The sequence below is a fragment of the Hyla sarda genome, chromosome 2, assembly GCF_029499605.1.
Source record: "Hyla sarda isolate aHylSar1 chromosome 2, aHylSar1.hap1, whole genome shotgun sequence".
Classification (NCBI taxonomy): domain Eukaryota; kingdom Metazoa; phylum Chordata; class Amphibia; order Anura; family Hylidae; genus Hyla; species Hyla sarda.
This window is the reverse complement of record NC_079190.1, coordinates 95,210,025-95,230,560: the sequence shown is the minus strand read 5'-3', so window position 1 is coordinate 95,230,560 and position 20,536 is coordinate 95,210,025. Positions and strand designations below refer to the sequence as shown.

Genomic DNA, 20,536 nt, shown 5'->3' with positions numbered 1-20,536 from the left:
TTTACAGGACGCTTATGGAATATCAGAAGATTTTAATTATCTGATGGTTAATTTCCTAACCACTAAGCAGAAGGAACATGAAAAAGCCACTGACTATATCAATCGTTTACAGCTATCGCTGAAAAAGTTATTCTATAAAGGAGTAGTCACCACCTCTGAGTTGGACGCTCAGCTATCTAAGCAAATTAAGAGAGGTGGTTTGACCAATAATCCAGTTATGATTCTGCTTAGAGCAAAGTTGGATGATAAAGTTCTGCCCTATTCCACATTAATAAATACAGCCAGGAAATTGGAAGACCAGATGTGTCCACCTCCTCTACGGAAAGATAAAGGATACAGAACTGCGAATTCCATGGAGGTAGATGTGGAAGTGTTGGCAACTGAGCTCGAGGAGACTCAAATGACCAGGTCTCACAAGTGAAGGAAGAACAGACCTACACATAGTCTATCCGTAGGGGCCAAGATTGGGCCTACATCCTTGATACACATGCAAGTGGAAGGAATTCATGCTTCAGCATTGCTAGATACAGGGTCTCAAGTCACCATCATCTACAAAGACTTCTACTACTGTCATTTGAAACACATTCCTATGGAACCTGCAGGAGAGTTTCAGCTATGGGGCGTGGGGTCTCAAGCTTAACCCCGTGGAGGGATGCATAAAAGGGACCATAACTATTCCCCAGTTAAACACCGGGATGATTTGTCCTATAGAGCTAGAAGCCCCCATATGCCCTTAATCCAAGAAAGTCAATAATCTTGGGTACTAATGCAAAGATGGTACAGGATGTATTCAGGGCCTACCTCACAGAAGTGGGAGAGGTCAGCCCTATCCTAGGGTAAGAGTGCCAACGACTAGCCCTTGAAACAAAACCTGGGTTGTGCCACTATTCAGGGACAGAACATGTATTTGTGAAGCCCGGTGAGACCAAAACCTTTTGAGCCATAACCTCAATGCACCATGAAATGTTGGGGGGAAGTGGACAATATCTTATCGAGTCTGTGACTGAAGAGGATCAGAAAAAGGGGTGAACTCTCATACTGATCTGAAAAATTGGCACAAAAATTGGTGCTGGATCTTTCCTGTGATGGTACAGAACTTAACCCCCACGGAAGTCCGGATTGATCGTCATCAGAAGATTGGTGTGATATACCAATTAGATGAAGTTTTGTCCATCATGTCTGTGAGTACAGAACAGAAGGATGTGAAAGCACTGGGAGATTTTTATTTGGAAGATTCTCCTCTACCACAACAGTGGAAAGACAGCCTTTGTTCTAAACTAGCTACTCGAGAGGGAGTTTTCTCCAGAGCAGAAATGGGCATGGGGTGTTCTAAAAGTGCCATCCATGCTATAAGACTTTCTGATCCTACTCCTTTCAGAGAAAGGTCAAGAAGAATACCCCCTTGAGATGTGGAAGATGTCCAGGACATACTCCAACAGATGGAAGGAGCTGACATCATCACAGAGTCCAGGGGTCCCTATGCTTCACCCATCGTAGTAGTGAGAAAAAAGAATGGTGCAGTTCGGCTATGCGTGGACTATTGTACTTTGAACAAGAGGACTGTGCCTGATCAGTAAACCTTGCCTCGAATAGAGGATCTGCTGAATGCCCTATCTGGCAGCCAGTGATTCAGTGTGCTTGACCTGAGATCTGGGTATTATCAAGTACCCATGAAAAAGGAGGATCAGGAGAAGACAGCTTTCATCTGTCCCTTGGGGTTCTTCCAGTTTACCCGAAAGCTACAAGGAGTCACAAGAGCTCCTGCTACCTTTCAGAGGCTGATGGAGAAAACTGTGGGGGATATGAATCCCAAAGAGTGTCTAGTGTATCTGGATGACCTAATTGTGTTCGGGAAGACACCAGAGGAGCACGAACAGAGATTTTTGAAGGTGTTGGATCGATTTCAAGCAGAGGGCCTGAAGCTATCAGTAGACAAATGTCGGTTTGCCCAGAACTCTGTCACTTACGTAGGTCACATAGTCTCTGCTGAAGGAGTAACCACAGACCCAGTCAAGATTGAAGCAGTGTTGAATTGGCCAAGACCCAATAACATCAGCGAATTGCGGTCCTTCCTTGGTTTCTGTGATTACTATCGCAGGTTTGGGCAAGACTACTCGAAGATTGCTCGAGAGTTACATGACCTGCTGAAGATTATCTCTGGCGTAAGGGGTGCTAAGGCACCATGTCTTAAAGATCCCTTTAGAGAGAAATGGACTTCAGGATGTGAAGAGGCTTTTCTGACATTGAAAAAGAGACTTACAGAAGCTCCTGTCTTGGAGTATGAAGACCCTGAAAAACCCTATATCCTCCATGTGGATGCCAGTATGGAAGGCCTAGGGGGTGTATTGCACCAAAGTTATTCAGAAGGATTAAGACCAGTGGCTTACTAGTGTTGCTCGCGAATATTCGCAATTCGAATATTATTCGCGAATATCGCATATTCGCGAATTCGCGAATTTCGCGAATATAGCGCTATATATTCGTAATTACGAATATTCGTTTTTTTTTTTTTTTTTTTCTTCACAGTACACATCACAGTGATCATCCCTCTCTGCTTCCAGCTTGTGTGGTGTAAAGAAGGCTGTAAAACTACTGTGTGAGACTGTCGTGCGAAAGTTCGCATATGCGAAAATTAGCATATGCTAATTTTCGCATATGATAATTTTCGCATATGCGAATTTTCGCGGGTGCTAATTTTGTATGTGCAAATTTTCACATACGTTAATTTTCGCGTATGCGAACTTTCGCATATGCGAAAATAAAACGAGGATATAACGAATATGCGAATATTCGCGAATATATGACGAATATTCGTCCATATATTCGCGAATATTCGCGAATTCGAATTTGGCCTATGCCGCTCAACACTATGGCTTACATAAGTAGAAGTCTTACGGGTGCTGAGAAGAAATATCCAGCTCATAAGTTGGAATTTCTGGCACTCAAGTGGGCCATCGTGGATAAGCTGCATGACTATTTGTATGGAGCAACATTTGAAGTAAGGACTGATAACAATCCACTCACCTACATTCAGACTACAGCCAAGCTGGATGCCACAGGACATAGATGGTTGGCTGCCTTGTCAATCTACAGTTTCAGCCTGAAATACAAGCCCAGCCCCATGAATGTTAGTGCGGATGCCCTTTCCCGCAGACCTGGACTCCCTTCTCACCAAGAAGAAGAGGAATGGGAAGAGATCCCTGGACAGGAGGATGGAGCCTTTTGTCAAACGTATGTAGTGACTGAGAGTCAAGAGGAATTTGCTGAGCTAAGAGGGACTCTATTAGTCATTAGTGTTGAGCGGCATAGGCCATATTCGAATTCGCGATATTTTGCGAATATATGGACGAATATTCGTTATATATTCGCTAAATTCGCATATTTGTAATATTCGTGTTTTATTTTCGCATATGCGAAAATTCGCATATATGAAAATTCGCATATGCAAAAATGTACATATGTGCAAATTCGCATATGCAAAAATGTGCATATGCAAATATTTGCATATTTGAAAATTCCCACGCCAGTCTCTCACAGTAGTATTAGAGCCTTCTTTACACTACACAAGCTGGAAGCAGAGAGGGATGATCACTGTGATGTGTACTGTGGAAAAAAAAAAAAAATATTCGTAATTGCGAATATATAGTGCTATATTCGCGAATATTCGCAAACTTGCGAACATGCGATATTCGCGAATAAAATTTGCATTGCGAATATTCGCGAGCAACACTATTAGTCATTCCCCAGAAGCAGTGCCCAAGGTGTTCCAAGCTCCAGTCATGCTTCAACAGTGGTCCAGCATAACCACAGAAGACAAAAGGAAGGCTCAAGCACAGGACTGGTATATTGGGACAGTTCTCAGGGCAATGAAGACTAAGAATCCTACATTTCTGATTTCTCTCCCTGTGAGTCAGAGAGAGTAATACCGAAGAGAATGGAGCCGACTATGCCTGGAAAATGGAGTCCTCTATAGTATTGTGAAGTATCATGATCACCCTGGCAAAAAACAATTGGTACTACCACACATATACCGGGGCATGGTCATGAGAACCCTCCACTATCAACAAGGGCATCTCGGGTGGACAAGACCTATGGCCTAGTACAAGATTAGTTCTATTGGCCTCGCATGAAGGAACATGTCGAGCAACATCTAAAGACCTGCAGAAGGTATATCCAGAGGAAGACCCTGCCTGTGAGAGCTGCCCCTATGGGTCATCTGAAAAGTACGGGACCCCTGGATCTTGTGTGCATGGACTATCTCTGCATTGAAAATGATACAGTGGGGATTGGGAATGTGCTGGTGGTAACAGATCACTTTACAAGATATGCTCAAGCTTTCCCTATGAAAGCTCAAAAGGCTGTGACTGTAGCCAAAATCCTTTGGCAGAAGTATTTTATTGACTATGGACTACCAAATCGGATACACTCTGATCAAGGTAGAGACTTTGAGAACAAGTTAATCAAGGAACTGCTGCACATGTTACACGTGCATAAGTCCAGAACCACACCATTTCATCCGGAGGATGATGCACAGCCTGAACGGTTCAATTGGACCCTCCTAGACATGCTAGGGTCTCTCAAGCAAGTTGAGAAGCGATCTTGGAGTAAGCATGTGGAAGCCATGGTCCACGCATACAACTGTACAAGGCATGATTCTACAGGGTTTTCACCCTATCTATGTTTGGAAGAGAAGCCTGATTACCGATAAATGTCCGGTTGGGAGTGTCTGCTGATGGGACAGATTCAACCTCACACTTTCAATATGTGAGGAACCTCAAACAAAACCTTCATCTGGCCTATGAGTTGGCCACCCAAGCTGCAGCAAAATGGAAGAACAGAAGAAAAAATGGTATGATGCTAAGGTGAGACATCAGGAGATTCGAGCAGGAGATAAAGTTCTTTTCCGGAATTTAGGAGTGCCTAGAAAACACAAACTGGCTGACAGATGGAAAGTTACCCTGTTCGAAGTTGTGTCTAAACTGGAAGGACTGCCAGTGTACAACATCAAGGGCCCGGAGGGCCGAATAAAGGCTTGGCATAGAAATCATCCGCTTCCAGGTGTGTATGCTGATGAAGAGGAAGAGTGTAGTGAGGAACTGGAGGAACTGTAAATGGGGCAGAGGGGAACCCCCAGTACAGAGGATCAGCTGTGGTCATCTTGTGCTGAGGAAACACAGCAGTCGCCTCCTTTAACTCCTGTGGTTTCACAAAGTCCTGGAATCACCCCTGGGTCATGAAGTTCTCCAAGGTTGAACCCAGAAAGTTCCTATTTTGTGCCTTGAACTCTCCTTAGAGACTCTAGTTTGAGGGCAGGAGCCGAAGTTCCACATTTGCGGTCCCAAGACCCTCTCCCACAGCGAGAACTGAGACACAGCACCAGAATGCGGCAACCCCCTAGGGCCCTAGTTTATGATAATATAGGAGAGCCCAGTTACGCCCCACTGACACAGGCAGCATCTAAAATGACCACTTTCCTACATGCACTAGCTGAATTGGTAAATGTTCGTCATTCTTTGCCCTAGATCAATAGCTAGCTAGGATGTTACTGTGCTAGTTGTATTGTATGTAGGATGTATATATGCTATACCTTTTTTTTTTGTTAGCTTCCTGGCTAGGACTTGCCAGTGGAAGGCAAGTATTTTTGAAGGGGGAGCATGTAACACCTGTGGAGTTGGCTACATTAGATGGTGGATGGAGAGGAAACCATGAATGAAATAGTATGCTGTTAATAAAGACTGTGTTGTGATCACATGATTAGCAGCCATTTCATGAGAGATGATGCTGATTGGTGGAGACTTTGGTCACATTATTGTGACATCACACAGGTCCTGTGCCCTGAGGTTTTGCTCAGACGACCACAAGCTTAGTCAGAGAAAATACGTGCTTCTAGCTGTGAGAGACTGCACCACAGAGACAGCAACTAGCTGAGAGAACTTTCTTCACACAGGACCACTCCAGCTGAGAGAGAGACCTGCTGGCAGAGACAAGCACTGAGTCCAGACGTCTGGTGAATACAGTGAGAGGAGACTGCTGCTTGACTGACCTAGTTAATGGTGTTGTGAGGGCAAGCCTAAAGCCTCTTCCCTGTTCCACTACAGGGCATGTGTCTCTTTTCTCAAAGTAAAGACTCTGAGTTCCAGTGGCGGATATTACACAGCGCAGGCTGCTTCAGTGACGCTGTGGAGCAGGACTTATAAGGGCCCCAACACTCCTATGTGCACCAACGGCCATTAGGGCAAAGATAAGGGGGTGGGCCACAGGTGTGCTAGTGGGTGGGTGAGGAAAATCCACATTGCATTCCTATCTGTGTTACACTTTTGTATTATCCTATGTATCTTGTTCATTTGCTACTTACTATATAAAGTTAGTTCACATTAGGCTGTGTAAGTCTCATTGTACCAAGTATGTTCCCAGTGGGAACCCACATCCCTACCCCGGATGCTCCACTGGGTGGAGTCACTGCCACAGACATGTACCCCAGCTCCCAGTTAACGGAGGCTCAGGATCCACCAGTCGGGCATAGTGAGGTAGCTAGGGTAAAGGACCCCAGAGACACTAGGGGGCACTCCCAAAAACCCGCTAGATAAGCTTCATCTGACCCCATGTAGAAGATATCTTCTAAGGCCATGTTCACACTACAACATTTCCCAAATGTCCAATTTCCAATTTATTTTTTACCCTTTATCCCTGTTTCTGGTTTCTGAACAATCTCGGTAATACACAAGGAAGAACAGAGTTGTGAAGTCTAGTAGAGGTCATACACAGTAATGGAAACTCAGCAGAACACCTTTGCTGTGGACACTATGGAACATTGTTTCTCAGGAAAAGATGGAGTGGATGGAGCAGCCTTAACCCTTTAAGGACTCAGGGTTTTTCCGTTTGTGCACCTTCGTTTTTTGCTCCTCACCTTTTAAAAATCATAATCCTTTAAATTTTGCACCTACAGATTCATATGAAGGCTTTTTTTGCGCCACCATTTTTACTTTGTAATGACATCAGTCATTTTACCCAAAAATCTACGGAGAAGCCCAAAAAAAATATTATCATGCGAAAAAAATTGAAATTTTTTTTTTTAACGCCATTATGTCACTTTTGGGGATTTCTGTTTCTATGCAGTGCATTTTTCTGTAAAAATTACACCTTATCTTTACTCTGTAGGTCCATACTAGAGATGAGCGAACTTACAGTAAATTCGATTCGTCACGAACTTCTCAGCTCGGCGGTTGCTGACTTTTCCTGCATAAATTAGTTCAGCTTTCCGGTGCTCCGGTGGGCTGGAAAAGGTGGATACAGTCCTAAGAAAGAGTCTCCTAGGACTGTATCCACCTTTTCCAGCCCACGGGAGCACCTGAAAGCTGAACTAATTTATGCAGGAAAAGTCAGCAACCGCTGAGCCGAGAATTTCATGACGAATCAAATTTACTCTAAGTTCGCTCATCTCTAGTCCATACGATAAAACGTAAATAAATTCAAAGAAAAAAAGGCATTCCTGCACTCACCGCAATGGTACAAGATAATCGGCTCCTCTCACTGGCAGACATCTCTATCTCTATGCGTGAAACCGCCAGCAGTCGCCTCTGAGCGCCCCACGCTAAGCATGTCTGCTAGCCTGATGAAGGACCTGTGAGAGGAGCCAGTTATCTTGTACCATTGCGGTGAGTGCAGGAATGCCTTTTTTTCTTTGAATTTACTTACGTTTGATTGATGACAATATTCGTTTATCCTTTTCACATTTGTTATTTGGTGTCAGCTAAATTGTTAAACTGTGGTGCCACTCTCATATTCCTTTGTTTGCTCTCCATACAATTTAAATGATACCCTACTTATCCAGGTTTGATTTTGTCGTACTCTTGGAAAAAATCATAACTACATGCACGAAAATTAATACGTTTAAGAATGTCCTCTTCTGACCCCTATAACTTTTTTATTTTTCCGCATAAAGGTATGTATGAGGTCTCATTTCTTTGCGCCGTGATCTGAAGATTTTATCGGTACCATTTTTGTTTTGATAGGACTTGTTGATTGGTTTATATTACCGTAATAAAAAAAAAAAGCGACCAAAAATACGCTATTTTGGACTTGGAATTTTTTTTACGTGTACACCATTGACTGAGCGGTTTGATTAATGATATCTTTTTATAGTTCGGACATTTACACACGCGGCGATACCACATATGTTTATATTCATTTTTATTTTACAGGTTTTTTTTTTTGAAATGGGAAAAGGGGAGGGATTCAAACTTTTATTAGGGAAGGGGTTAAAGCATCTATATTAACTTTCTTTTTCACTTTTGTTGCAATGTTATAGCCCCATAGGGGACTATAACATGCATTACACCGATTGCCAGCACTAATCAATGCTATGCCATAGCATAGCATCAATCAGTGTTTTTGGCGCTGGATCTCCGTACATCTGATCAGAACACCGTGGTTTCAACCTGCTTTTTTTCTTTACTTTGGACGCAGCGATCAACTTTGATTACCGCGTCTGAAGGGTTAATACCGGGCATCGCTGTGATCATCAATGTCTGGTATTAGCTGTGGGTCCTGGTCATTGACAGCCACCGGGAACGACCCTATATGACGTGGGGTCATCGCGTGACCTCGCGCTATATTGCGGGAGCCGGCGCAGGATGTAAATATATGTCCTGTGTCATTAAGGGGTTAAAGGGGTGCTCCGGGGAAGTTAATAAAAATAAAAATGCCCCAAGGCCACCACAATACCTGTTCTGTGTCCCCTGTAGTTATCCATGTGGTTTTGGCAGCTCCTTTGGCCCCTGATGTCTCCTAAATATGTTTTTCCTTGTTTGCAGCACAGACTACAACCCCCAGGAGTCAACTCCAAACTCTGTGTAATGGCTGCCAGCCAACTGCTTTCACTATCTGTGTGCATGCTGTAAACACACTGTTCAGGTCTTTTCTTTCAGAATATCTCCAGCAATAAATCATGCTATGCTCTGAATGGCAGCAATCAGTGATTAGATCTACTGTATAGCATAGTTACATAGTTAGTATGGTTGAAAAAAGACATACGTCCATCAAGCCCAACCAGGGGATTGAAGGGAAGGATGTAAGGGGATAAGGGAAAGGGATGTAGTTTTATAATTCTGCATAAGCATTAATGTTATTTTGTTCCAGGAATGTATCTAACCCTGTTTTAAAGCTGTTAATTGTTCCTGCTGTGACCAGTTCCTGAGGTAGACCGTTCCATAAATTCACAGTCCTCACGGTAAAGAAGGCGTGCCGCCCCTTTAGACTAAACCTTTTCTTCTCCAGACGGAGGGAGTGCCCCCTCGTCCTTTGGGGGGGTTTAACCTGGAACAGTTTTTCTCCATATTTTTTGTATGGGCCATTAATATACTTATATACGTTTATCATATCCCCCCTTAAACGTCTCTTCTCAAGACTAAACAATTGTAACTCCTTTAATCGCTCCTCATAGCTAAGATGTTCCATGCCCCATATTAGTTTAGTCGCGCGTCTCTGCACCCTTTCCAACTCTGCAGTGTCCCTTTTATGAACAGGCGACCAAAACTGAACAGCATATTCCAGGTGAGGCCGTACCAATGCTTTATAAAGGGGGAGTATTATGTCCCTGTCCCTTGAGTCCATGCCTCTTTTGATACATGACAATATCCTGCTGGCTTTGGAAGCAGCAGCCTGACATTGCATGCTATTTTGTAGTCTGTGATCTACAAGTACACCCAGATCCTTCTCTACCAGTGACTCTGCCAGTTTAATCCCCCCTAAGACATACGACGCATGCAGGTTATTAGTACCCAGATGCATAACTTTACATTTATCCACATTGAACCTCATTTGCCAAGTGGATGCCCAGACACTTAGTCTATCCAAGTCATCTTGTAACTTATGCACATCCTCTATAGACTGTACCGTGCTACAAAGCTTGGTGTCATCTGCAAAGATAGAAACAGAGCTGTTAATACCATCCTCTATATCATTGATAAATAAATTAAACAGCAGCGGGCCCAGTACTGAACCTTGGGGTACACCACTAATAACCGGGGACCAATCAGAGTACGAATCATTTACCACCACTCTCTGGGTGCGATCCATGAGCCAGTGTTCAATCCAGTTACAAACTAAAGTTTCCAAGCCCAAGGACCTTAACTTACCTGTCAGATGTCTGTGAGGGACAGTATCAAACGCTTTGGCAAAATCCAGAAACACTATATCCACAGCCATTCCTCTGTCAAGGCTTCTACTCACCTCTTCATAAAAGCAAATTAGATTGGTTTGACAACTTCTATCCTTAGTAAACCCATGCTGGCTATCACTTATAATACAATTATCTCCTATGTATTCCTGTATGTAATCCCTTATAAGTCCTTCAAACAATTTACCCACAATGCACGTTAGACTTACCGGTCTATAATTGCCTGGCGAAGACCTAGAGCCCTTCTTGAAGATTGGTACCACATTAGCCTTGCGCCAGTCCCTTGGCACAATACCAGACACCAGAGAATCTATAAATATCATGAACAAGGGTACAGATATTACTGAACTTACCTCTCTAAGAACTCTTGGGTGTAGTCCATCCGGCCCTGGAGATTTGCTTACATTTACTTTACTTAACTTACCTTGTACCATCTCTACATTAAGCCAGTTCAATACATTATATGATGTGTTACCAGCACTGACCTGGCCAATGTCAGCTCCTTCTTCCATAGTATATACAGAACTAAAGAACCCATTCAGTAGCTCCGCCTTCTCTTGATCGCCCGTGACAACCTCCCCATTATCATTATTAAGGGGTCCTACATGCTCTGTCCTTGTTTTTTTTTTGTATTTATATATCTAAAAAAATATTTAGGATTAGTTTTGCTTCCTTCGGCCACCTGTCTCTCATTTTGAATTTTTGCTGTTTTTATTACATTTTTACAGATTTTATTAAGCTCCTTGTACTGTTTAAATGTTATATCTGACCCATCAGATTTGTATTTTTTGAAGGCAATTTTTTTGTTGTTTATTGCTCTTTTAACCTCATTTGTCAGCCATGTAGGATTTAGTTTTAATCGTTTATATGTGTTCCCCTTTGGTATATATTTAGCTGTATAGTTATTTAGAGTTGATTTAAAGATGTCCCATTTACCTTCTGTATCAGTATTTGACAACATCTCCCCCCAGTCTATGTCCTGTAGTGCAGCCCTCAACCCAGGGAAGTTTGCCTTTTTAAAGTTATATGTTTTTGCTTTCCCCGTCTGTCTTTGTTTTCTACATTTTAAGTCAAAAGTAACTATATTGTGGTCGCTATTCCCAAGGTTTTCCCGCACAGTTACATTACCAACCAGCTCTGCGTTGTTGGAAATGATCAGATCCAACAAGGCATCACTCCTTGTTGGGTCCTCCACAAACTGGCCCATAAAATTATCCTGCAATAAATTTAGGAATTTTCTCCCCTTTGTAGTTTTAGCCAACCCCCGGCCCCAATCTATATCTGGATAGTTAAAATCTCCCATTATTACCACTGTACCTGCCCGGGCGGCCCTCTCTATTTGTTTATACAGCTGACCTTCTATCTCTTCAGTGATATTAGGGGGTCTGTAGATTACACCAAATATTACCGTATATACTCGAGTATAAGCCGAGTTTTTCAGCACGATTTTTCGTGCTGAAAACACCCCCCTCGGCTTATACTCGAGTGAACTCCCCCACCCGCAGTGGTCTTCAACCTGCGGACTTCCAGAGGTTTCAAAACTACAACTCCCAGCAAGCCAGGGCAGCCATCGGCTGTCCGGGCTTGCTGGGAGTTGTAGTTTTGAAACCTCCGGAGGTCCGCAGGTTGAAGACCACTGCGGCCTTCAACATCATCCAGCCCCCTCTCACCCCCTTTAGTTCTGAGTACTCACCTCCGCTCGGCGCTGGTCCGGTCCTGCAGGGCTGTCCGGTGAGGAGGTCGTCCGGTGGGATAGTGGTTCCGGGCTGCTATCTTCACCGGGGAGGCCTCTTCTAAGCGCTTCGGGCCCGGCCTCAGAATAGTCACGTTGCCTTGACAACGACGCAGATGCGTCGTTGTCAAGGCAACGGCTCTATTCCGGGCCGGAAGCGCGGAGAAGAGGCGCCCCCGATGAAGATAGCAGCCCGGACCACCTCCTTACCGGACAGCCCTGCAGGACCGGACCAGCGCCGAGCGGAGGTGAGTACTCAGAACTAAAGGGGGTGAGAGGGGGCTGGATGATGTTGAAGGCCGCAGTGGTCTTCAACCTGCGGACCTCCGGAGGTTTCAAAACTACAACTCCCAGCAAGCCCGGACAGCCGATGGCTGCCCGGGCTTGCTGGGAGTTGTAGTTTTGAAACCTCTGGAGGTCCGCAGGTTGAAGACCACTGAGGGCGAATGATGAGAAGAGGATGATGAAGGGGGGGGGGGGGGATGATGAAGGGGGGTGGGGATGATGAAGGGGGGGGGGGGTGGGATGATAAGGGGATGTGTGGGATGATGACAAGGGGATGATGAAGGGGGGATGTGTGGGATGATGACAAGGGGATGATGAAGGGGGGATGTGTGGGATAAGGGGATGATGAAGGGGGGATGTGTGGGATAAGGGGATGTGTGGGATGATGACAAGGGGATGATGAAGGGGGGATGTGTGGGATGATGACAAGGGGATGATGAAGGGGGGATGTGTGGGATGATAAGGGGATGTGTGGGATGATGACAAGGGGATGATGAAGGGGGGATGTGTGGGATGATAAGGGGATGTGTGGGATGATGACAAGGGGATGATGAAGGGGGATGTGTGGGATGATGACAAGGGGATGATGAGGATGTTAATGACGGGTCTGGATGATGACAGGGGGGGATGAGGTATTTCCCACCCTAGGCTTATACTCGAGTCAATAACTTTTCCTGGGATTTTGGGTTGAAATTAGGGGGTCTCGGCTTATACTCGGGTCGGCTTATACTCGAGTATATACGGTATTTTTTCAGTATTTCCCTCCTTTTGTAATTCTACCCACAGTGATTCCACCTCCTCAGAATCATCACACACTATGGCATCGTTCACATTGACTTTCATACCACTTCTTACATACAGACAGACTCCACCACCTTTTCTGTTCATTCTATCCTTGCGAAACAATGTAAACCCCTGCAGATTGACAGCCCAGTCATGCGAGGAGTCCAGCCATGTCTCAGTGACCCCAACTATATCAATATGTTCCTCCAGTATCAAGGCCTCAAGCTCCCCCATTTTATTTGCTAGGCTTCTGGCATTTGTGAACATACACTTTACATTTCCATTAAGTTTTACACATATAGTCTCACTAATGGGATTTTCAGAGTTATTGGGGTTAATGTCATTTTTTGAGTTATAAGGGCTAATTGTACTATTTAAGTTATTGGGGCTAATGGGATTTTTTGAGTTATTGGGTCTAACGTTATTATTTAAGTTATTGGGGCTAATGGGATTTTTTGCGTTATTGCGTCTAACGTTGTTATTTAAGTTATTGGGGCTAACGGTATTTTTTGAGTTAATGGGGCTTACTATGTAACTATGTAACTATGTAACTATGTAACTATAGCATAAAAAGGGCATTAGTGCTGAGGAGACTTAGAATCTTCACTGAACTTTTCTCTCATGGCAAGCTCTTCACACAGGGAGAGGAGGGGGAGGGGAGGTGTGACTGTAAAACCAGAGCTCTAGACCAGACAGAAATCATCACGTGGTGTGGTCTTGAAGGGTGGGGGCTAGTCTCAGTGAGGGGTTTACACCAAGACAAAGTGGATCAGAGAATGACATTTTTCTCTCACTCCCTGCCTGTAAGTGACAGCTGAAAGAGGGAAACTTCTGTATATATCTAATGAAGGACATTTAGACAAATACATAGGTTGGTGAGAGGGAAAGGATGAGCTATGGGTTTAGTTACCCGGAGTACACCTTTAAGTAGGTAGCAATAAGCAGCGATATGTGGAGGACAGATTTGGAGTAGATGCACCTTTTTAATTTATTTTTTGATGCATTAGAACTGTGGGCAGCCCTGAATACAGCAGAGGCATGACATGACAGGAGGAGACAGGGGTTAACACAAACAAAAAAGTAATGCAGTTGCACTGCACGCTGGAAAGTGACAATTCAAAATGCCAGTTACAGTGCCCATTGTCAGTCCTAACAACAGTGTGCTCTCATAAGAGTGCTCTCCTTAGTGCTTCACTTTGGTAAACGCCTATGGAACTAAGTGTCAAATATCAGTTACACCAATGTAGGTTGTTATCTTGGTTGGACTATAATGTAATATGCAGGGAAGTAGAAGCCGTTGCCAGGAATATTCTTAAAGCATTAATCTATACACTTGATGACTTTCCTATTACTGCATAAACATATTAGAAGCTCGTTTACCTTTCTAGTGAATTGATTTTATCTCTGTTCATTTGACCTCAGACCTGTATAGATTAATAGAAAACCATATTTATTTTAAAACAGAGAGCAGTTCTACTGGGGATGTGATTTCTAGCCCATCCAGCAACAAGGAGCCACCACCATCTCCAATGAGCGATAAAAAGAAGAATAAAAAGAAGAAGAATATTACTCCTTCAAAAACAGAGGGCTCAGCAGGCCAAGCAGATGGTGAGTTCTGCATAGCCTTATGTGTCAAAAAAAAGCATTTTACAGAAAAACACTGATATTTAATGGTTTCTCAAATATCTTAAGAAAACTGTCAAATAATGGCATTATTTTGGTGCATTATTTTGGCACATGGCATGTGTTAGGTCCCTCCCCCTTTAGCATATGCCTTTTCTGGTAGGCCGCACACCCTCGTTGAGTGAAAGGGCATTTTGCTGTTCGTTTTGGTGCACTCAGCATAATAACTGTCTCTTTTGCTGTGGACCAAACTTTGGGGGGCCAAAATTCTGGCAGACATAGTAACTGTGTCCATTATTTACAGACATGTCAATAGAAAATTTCCATTAGATATAGTTGCAAAATCTGTGACAGATATTTTAGTAAACTCTTCTTCACAGAACTGCTCTTCAGATAAATCACTAGGTGTTCCTTGTGAAGCCTAAATGTGTTAATATTAAGTTTCCTAAATTTTTTTATACCACCTCTCAAATGAAAAGTTTGTGACGAATCGAATTTACTGTAAGTTCTCTCATCTCTAGTGCTAATATATTAATTTTATCCTTTGTCGGCATGTATAACTGATTTGGAGTGTGTCTGCAACCCAGCCTCCATTAATTTTATCCTTTGCTCATAGCTCACAGTCACTTTTTTTTTTTATTTCATTAATATCGCGTCCAACCGTTTTTAGTATCTTTGTATTAATATAGTTCTGGCAGTCTTTTTTTATATGCATATACTCCATATGCATTGAGAGATCCCTACTAAATGGGCATCTATAGTTGACCTATTGCATAACTTGATGAAGAGTTTGGAACACATGTATTTATTCCCTTTTTGTTTTTTATTATAACCTATTTGTATTTAATTACTTTAAAATGTAATATTTATAATCATTTGTATATTTAATTGTGACCTGTGTCACCTTTTTGTTTACCCTTTTACCTTTCACAACCTTTGATGCAACTTTCCCTCCATTTTTTTGTGTGTATATCTAGCTTCGTCAGCTTTTTTTTTTTTTTTTTTTTAATTGCTTGGACTGCTGTACAGTCCTGAAATGTCTTGCCTTTAAAGGGGTACTCCATTGGAATTTTTTTTTTAAATCAACTGGTGCCAGAAAGTTAAACAGATTTGTAAATTATGAAGAAAGCAGGTAGATGCCAGCGATTAAGAAACTTCACCTTTATTAGAACCACGTTAAAATCATCGACATGGAGAGACTTCAATAAGACAAACATTTAAAATTCCAGGAATCAGCGCCAAGCATGCTTGGTGCTGATTCCTGGAATTTTAAACGTTTGTCTTATTGAAGTCTCTCCATGTCGATGATTTTAACGTGGTTCTTATAAAGGTGAAGTTTCTTAATCGCTGGCATCTACCTGCTTTCTTCATATCCTTGGAGGATCATTTTGCCGTGCAGTGGCCAGGTGAGCTGACCATTTTTCTACTTTGCTCCAGATTTGTAAATTACTTCAATTAAGAAATCCTAATCCTTCCAGTACTTATCAGCTGCTGTATGATCCACAGGAAGTTATTTTCTTTTTGAATTTCCTTTCTGTCTGACCACAGTGCTCTCTGCTGACATCTCTGTCCATGTCAGGAACTTTCCAGAGCAGGATAGGTTTGCTATGGGGATTTGCTCCTGCTCTGCACAGTAACTGACATGGACAGAGGTGTCAGCAGAGAGCACTGTGGTCAGACAGAAAGGAGAGTCAAAAAGAATTTCATGTGGAGCATATAACAGCTGATAAGTACTGGAGGGATTTAGATTTTTAAATTAAAGAAGTTATTTACAATTCTGTTTAACTTTCTGGCACCAGTTGATTTAGAAAAAAAATGTTTTCCTGTGGAGTACCCCTTTAATACACTGAACTCCTCTGTATGTAAGCTTTTGTCCTTCACCCAGTAGTGCCTTGTTGTGCTTTCTCCCACACTCTTTTTATTAGCTCCTCTTTATAAGAACTCGTACCTAGTGTCTGACTTCTTGCTTTCCTGTATGCCTTAATTCTGTCATTTTTTCTCTTCCCTTCTGCTCTTTGTCCTTCCCGCTTCGCTCTCTGGAACCATCCACCAGCCAAGCGCAAAATGTGGAAATTAAAAACATTTGGTAGTTTAAGAAATATTTATAAAACAGGTAAAGGACATATAATAGCTACGTCTATTTTCTTTATCCTGGGTTAAGTGGTGTGTTGAAGAGGCTTTGTACTGGTTTATCTCTGGCACTCCCTATGAGAGTGCATGGAGGGGACGTATCAATCCCAAGCTCCGTGCACAGGTAGATAAAGGCCTCGTTCTGTAAATAAAGGGGGTCCCCTAATCAGAAACATATCCCCTATAACTCTAGAGTACCCCTTTAATTCTAATACATATATATATACCCTTATCGCAGACCGCTGTACATGTACAATAGCTACATTCTAACTGACTATGAAGCAAATTTAGTGGTTTAAAGGATGTCTCTATTAATGTAAATTATAGCCACTTAGTATATGCACCTCAATGTGTAAATGTAACTTTTTAATCTAGAATTAAAAATATTTATCAGCTTCATTTGTTTTAAGGCCAATCTTCATTTTTTCATTTCAGGCAATGAATGGACTTTAGCTTAGAACATTGTATCATGTTTCCAAATAACAGAGCTGTAACAAGGGGGTATAAGCATCCTACAAATCCCTATCATTCAGTGCTGGTCCGAGATCATAGACCTATCAGAAAATCACATTGACTGCATCTCCTATTTAACCCCTTAAGGACTCAGGGTTTTTATACTTTCGTTTTTTCCTCCCTACTTTCAAAAATCATAACCCTTTCAATTTTGCACCTAAAGTTCCATATCATGGCTTATGTTTTGCACAACCAATTCTACTTTGCAGTGACATTAGTAATTTTACCCAAAAAATTCACAGCGAAGCGGAAAAAAAATTAATTGTGCGACAAAACTGAAGAAAAAATGCCATTTTGTAACTTTTAGGGGCTTCCGTTTCTACGCAGTGCATTTTTCTGTAAAAATGACACCTTTTCTTTATTCCACATGATTCCTTTATTCCATACAATTTAGGTCCATACAATTAAAATGATACCATACTTATGTAGGTTTCATTTTGTCTTATTTCTGGAAAAAATCATAACTACATGCTCGAAAATGAATACGTTTAAAATTGTCATCTTTTGACCCTTATAACTTTTTTATTTTTCCAAGTATGGGGCGGTATGGGGCTCATTTTTGCGCCGTGATCTGAAGCTTCCAGTGGTACCATTTTTGTATTGATCAGACTTTTTGATCGGAATTGGAACTTTTTTTGCGCATACGCCATTGATCGTGCGGAGTAACAATATATTTTTATAGTTCAGACATTTCTGCACGTGGCGATACCACATATGTTTATTTTTATTTACACGATTTTTTTTTAAATGGGAAAAGGGGGGTATTCTTACTTTTATTAGGGAAGGGGTTAAATGATCTTTATTAACTTTTTTCACAGTTTTTTTTTTCCAGTGTTATAGCCCTCTTTAGGGGCTATAACACTGCACACACTGATCTTCTACTCAGATCACTGCCATGCATTAACATGGCAATGATCAGTGTTATCGGCGTTGTAATCAATCACCTATTGGACATGCCGGAGGCAGGTAACGGACCCTCCACTCATGTTCTAGCTGATCAGGGCATTGCAATTTCACAGCGATGGTCCCGATCTGCCCGACTAAGCTGCCAGGAGTGTATTTTTGTTGCTTTAGATGCGGCGATCAACGCCACGTCTAAAGGGTTAATAGCACGCGGCACAATGATCGGAGCTGTGCTCTATTAGCCTAAGGTCCTGGCTTTCATTAGCCGCCGGGACCGACCCGCTATGACACAGGGTCACGGCGTGACCCCGCGTTATAGACCGGGACCAGTCGCAGAGCATGCAGGTATGCCCTGCGTCCTTAAGAGGTTAATAAATGATTGACCGGACTGAATTATATAACAATATACTTGTGAATGTGGGAACTGAACTTAGTCTATGAGCTGCTGTTATCAGGAGTTAGTAAATTGTAAAGTTATGTATCTTTAATAAATGGTGGAATGGTAATTAAATATTACATTATTGGAAACAGTATTATTAATTAAATTTACGGTATTTCTATTAAATTCTATTAAATTAATGGGAGAAAACATCTATTACTTCCCTCTCAGCTTAATTGTATGTCTGTAATTGTTACAGATCTAAAATTAAGTGCTATGAACTTCTTTCAGGCCTTTTATGTGCCAATACAGTCATCCCTAAAATGATGTATGTGCAACCTACCCTAAAATTACCACATTGATATAAGGGAAAAGTACCAATTTTTGACTGCATTCATTTATTGTATTGCCTAATTGTTTCATTTTCATCCAAAAGAGGAGAACTTTGAATTCATCATTGTATCCAGCAGCGGTCAAACATGGCATTTTGAGACCGGCAGTTTTGAGGAGAGGGATTCTTGGGTACAAGCTATAGAAAGCCAGATTCTTGCAAGTCTTCAGTGCTGTGAAAGCAGCAAGAATAAGGTAAGCCTGCCACAGTGTGACATGTAGCAACTTTGTATCAACTTTACACTAAAGATTACATAATCCAATCATTTCCAGATTTAGGGCATTGCGCTGTCACCATTGATGGCTATGCAGTACTCGCGGACTTCCGTGCAAAGAATGAACATATCCTTTCTTTGCGCGGAACAATTTCAGCGGCGGAATTGTCCGCGGCTGAAATTCCACAGTGTTATCGGGTCTCGCGGAGACCCATTCACACAAATGTTAAATTCACACCACGGAATTCCGCGGGAATTCCGTAGTGTGAACATACCCTAAGGGTAGAGTCACATGTGCCGTATTTTGCTGCAAATTAGCTGCTGCATATTTTCCTTCCCATTAAAGTCAATGGGCAGCAAAATATGCAGCCGTTTTTGCTACTCATTGACTTTAATGGGTAGGAAAATGTGCAGCAGCCAATATGCAGCAAAGCACAGCACGTGTGACCCTACCCTAAAGCATTTATTATTTTTAAAAGAGAAAAAGTCCACAACTAATTTTCATTGTATTGCTCCGTTAGAATGGAGTGGTGGGTTCCACATGCTAAGGCTCAATTTATTCTCTATGAGAGCCACAGAAATGGCTAAATACTGTACTTGGCTATCTATGTTGGTGTCCATACATAATAATAGGAACAGTGTAATGCATGCCCGACCCGGTGTTCCATTTTAATGGGAGACTTAGGCCCCCTATGGATGATAACTTTACAAGTTGGAAAAACTATTTAAAAACTAAAAATGTCTAATGAATCTGTTACATGTATGTCATTTCAGGCCCGCTTGGACAGCCAGAGTGAAGCTGTAGCTATTCAAGCTATCCGGAATTCTAAGGGAAACAACTTTTGTGTAGACTGTAATGCCCCAAGTATGTGGATTTTTTTTAATTTACTGTTAATAACCCTTTTAATGAGTGAAAGGCTTGCAGTTAGGTGCTCGACTAAGGATGCAAAAAGACCAACTGTGCTTTCGCTTACATGGTGCCCCCCTAGATTAAGCTTAGAGGATCCTTCAGTGGAAACCTCTGTTATTTTATACTTAATACATACTGTACATTTATACATGTATACAAACAACATGCTAATAATTGGGATGAGATAGAAGGACAGGAGAGTGAAATGCATTAATTCGAAGGGTACTTATTTCAGTTTAAAAAAATTTATAATACAGAAGCATTTTTCACTCCGTACTTGTCTTCCCGGTTCTAAGATATGGATCCATTTATTTTGTGGGTATGTAATCCCCACCATGTCCAGTCACTACTTCCTGGCTGATCAGTTGATCAGTGCTACAATTTCCAGAATGCATTGCTTTCCCTCAGCTCTTCATTAAAACCTCTTCCACTCTGCCTACTCCCCTCCTACAGAACTCCTGCCAGTTCCCTTTTAAGAGTTTTTGCTGAACATTTT

General features: G+C 42.2%; 1 protein-coding gene across 3 annotated transcripts in view; it reads left to right on the top strand.

Annotated features, from left to right (window-relative positions):
* The window catches only part of AGAP2 (ArfGAP with GTPase domain, ankyrin repeat and PH domain 2), a 254,446-nt gene that overhangs the window by 222,638 nt on the left and 11,272 nt on the right, over nucleotides 1–20,536 (top strand). For 2 of the 3 annotated variants that reach the window (XM_056562604.1, XM_056562601.1), the window contains 4 exons: nucleotides 14,442–14,585; nucleotides 16,654–16,713; nucleotides 18,962–19,110; nucleotides 19,905–19,995. In XM_056562604.1, the coding sequence (XP_056418579.1) occupies nucleotides 14,442–14,585; nucleotides 16,654–16,713; nucleotides 18,962–19,110; nucleotides 19,905–19,995 (444 nt within the window). The remainder of the gene's footprint in view (nucleotides 1–14,441; nucleotides 14,586–16,653; nucleotides 16,714–18,961; nucleotides 19,111–19,904; nucleotides 19,996–20,536) is intronic. The other variant, XM_056562602.1, reaches the window with a different exon arrangement.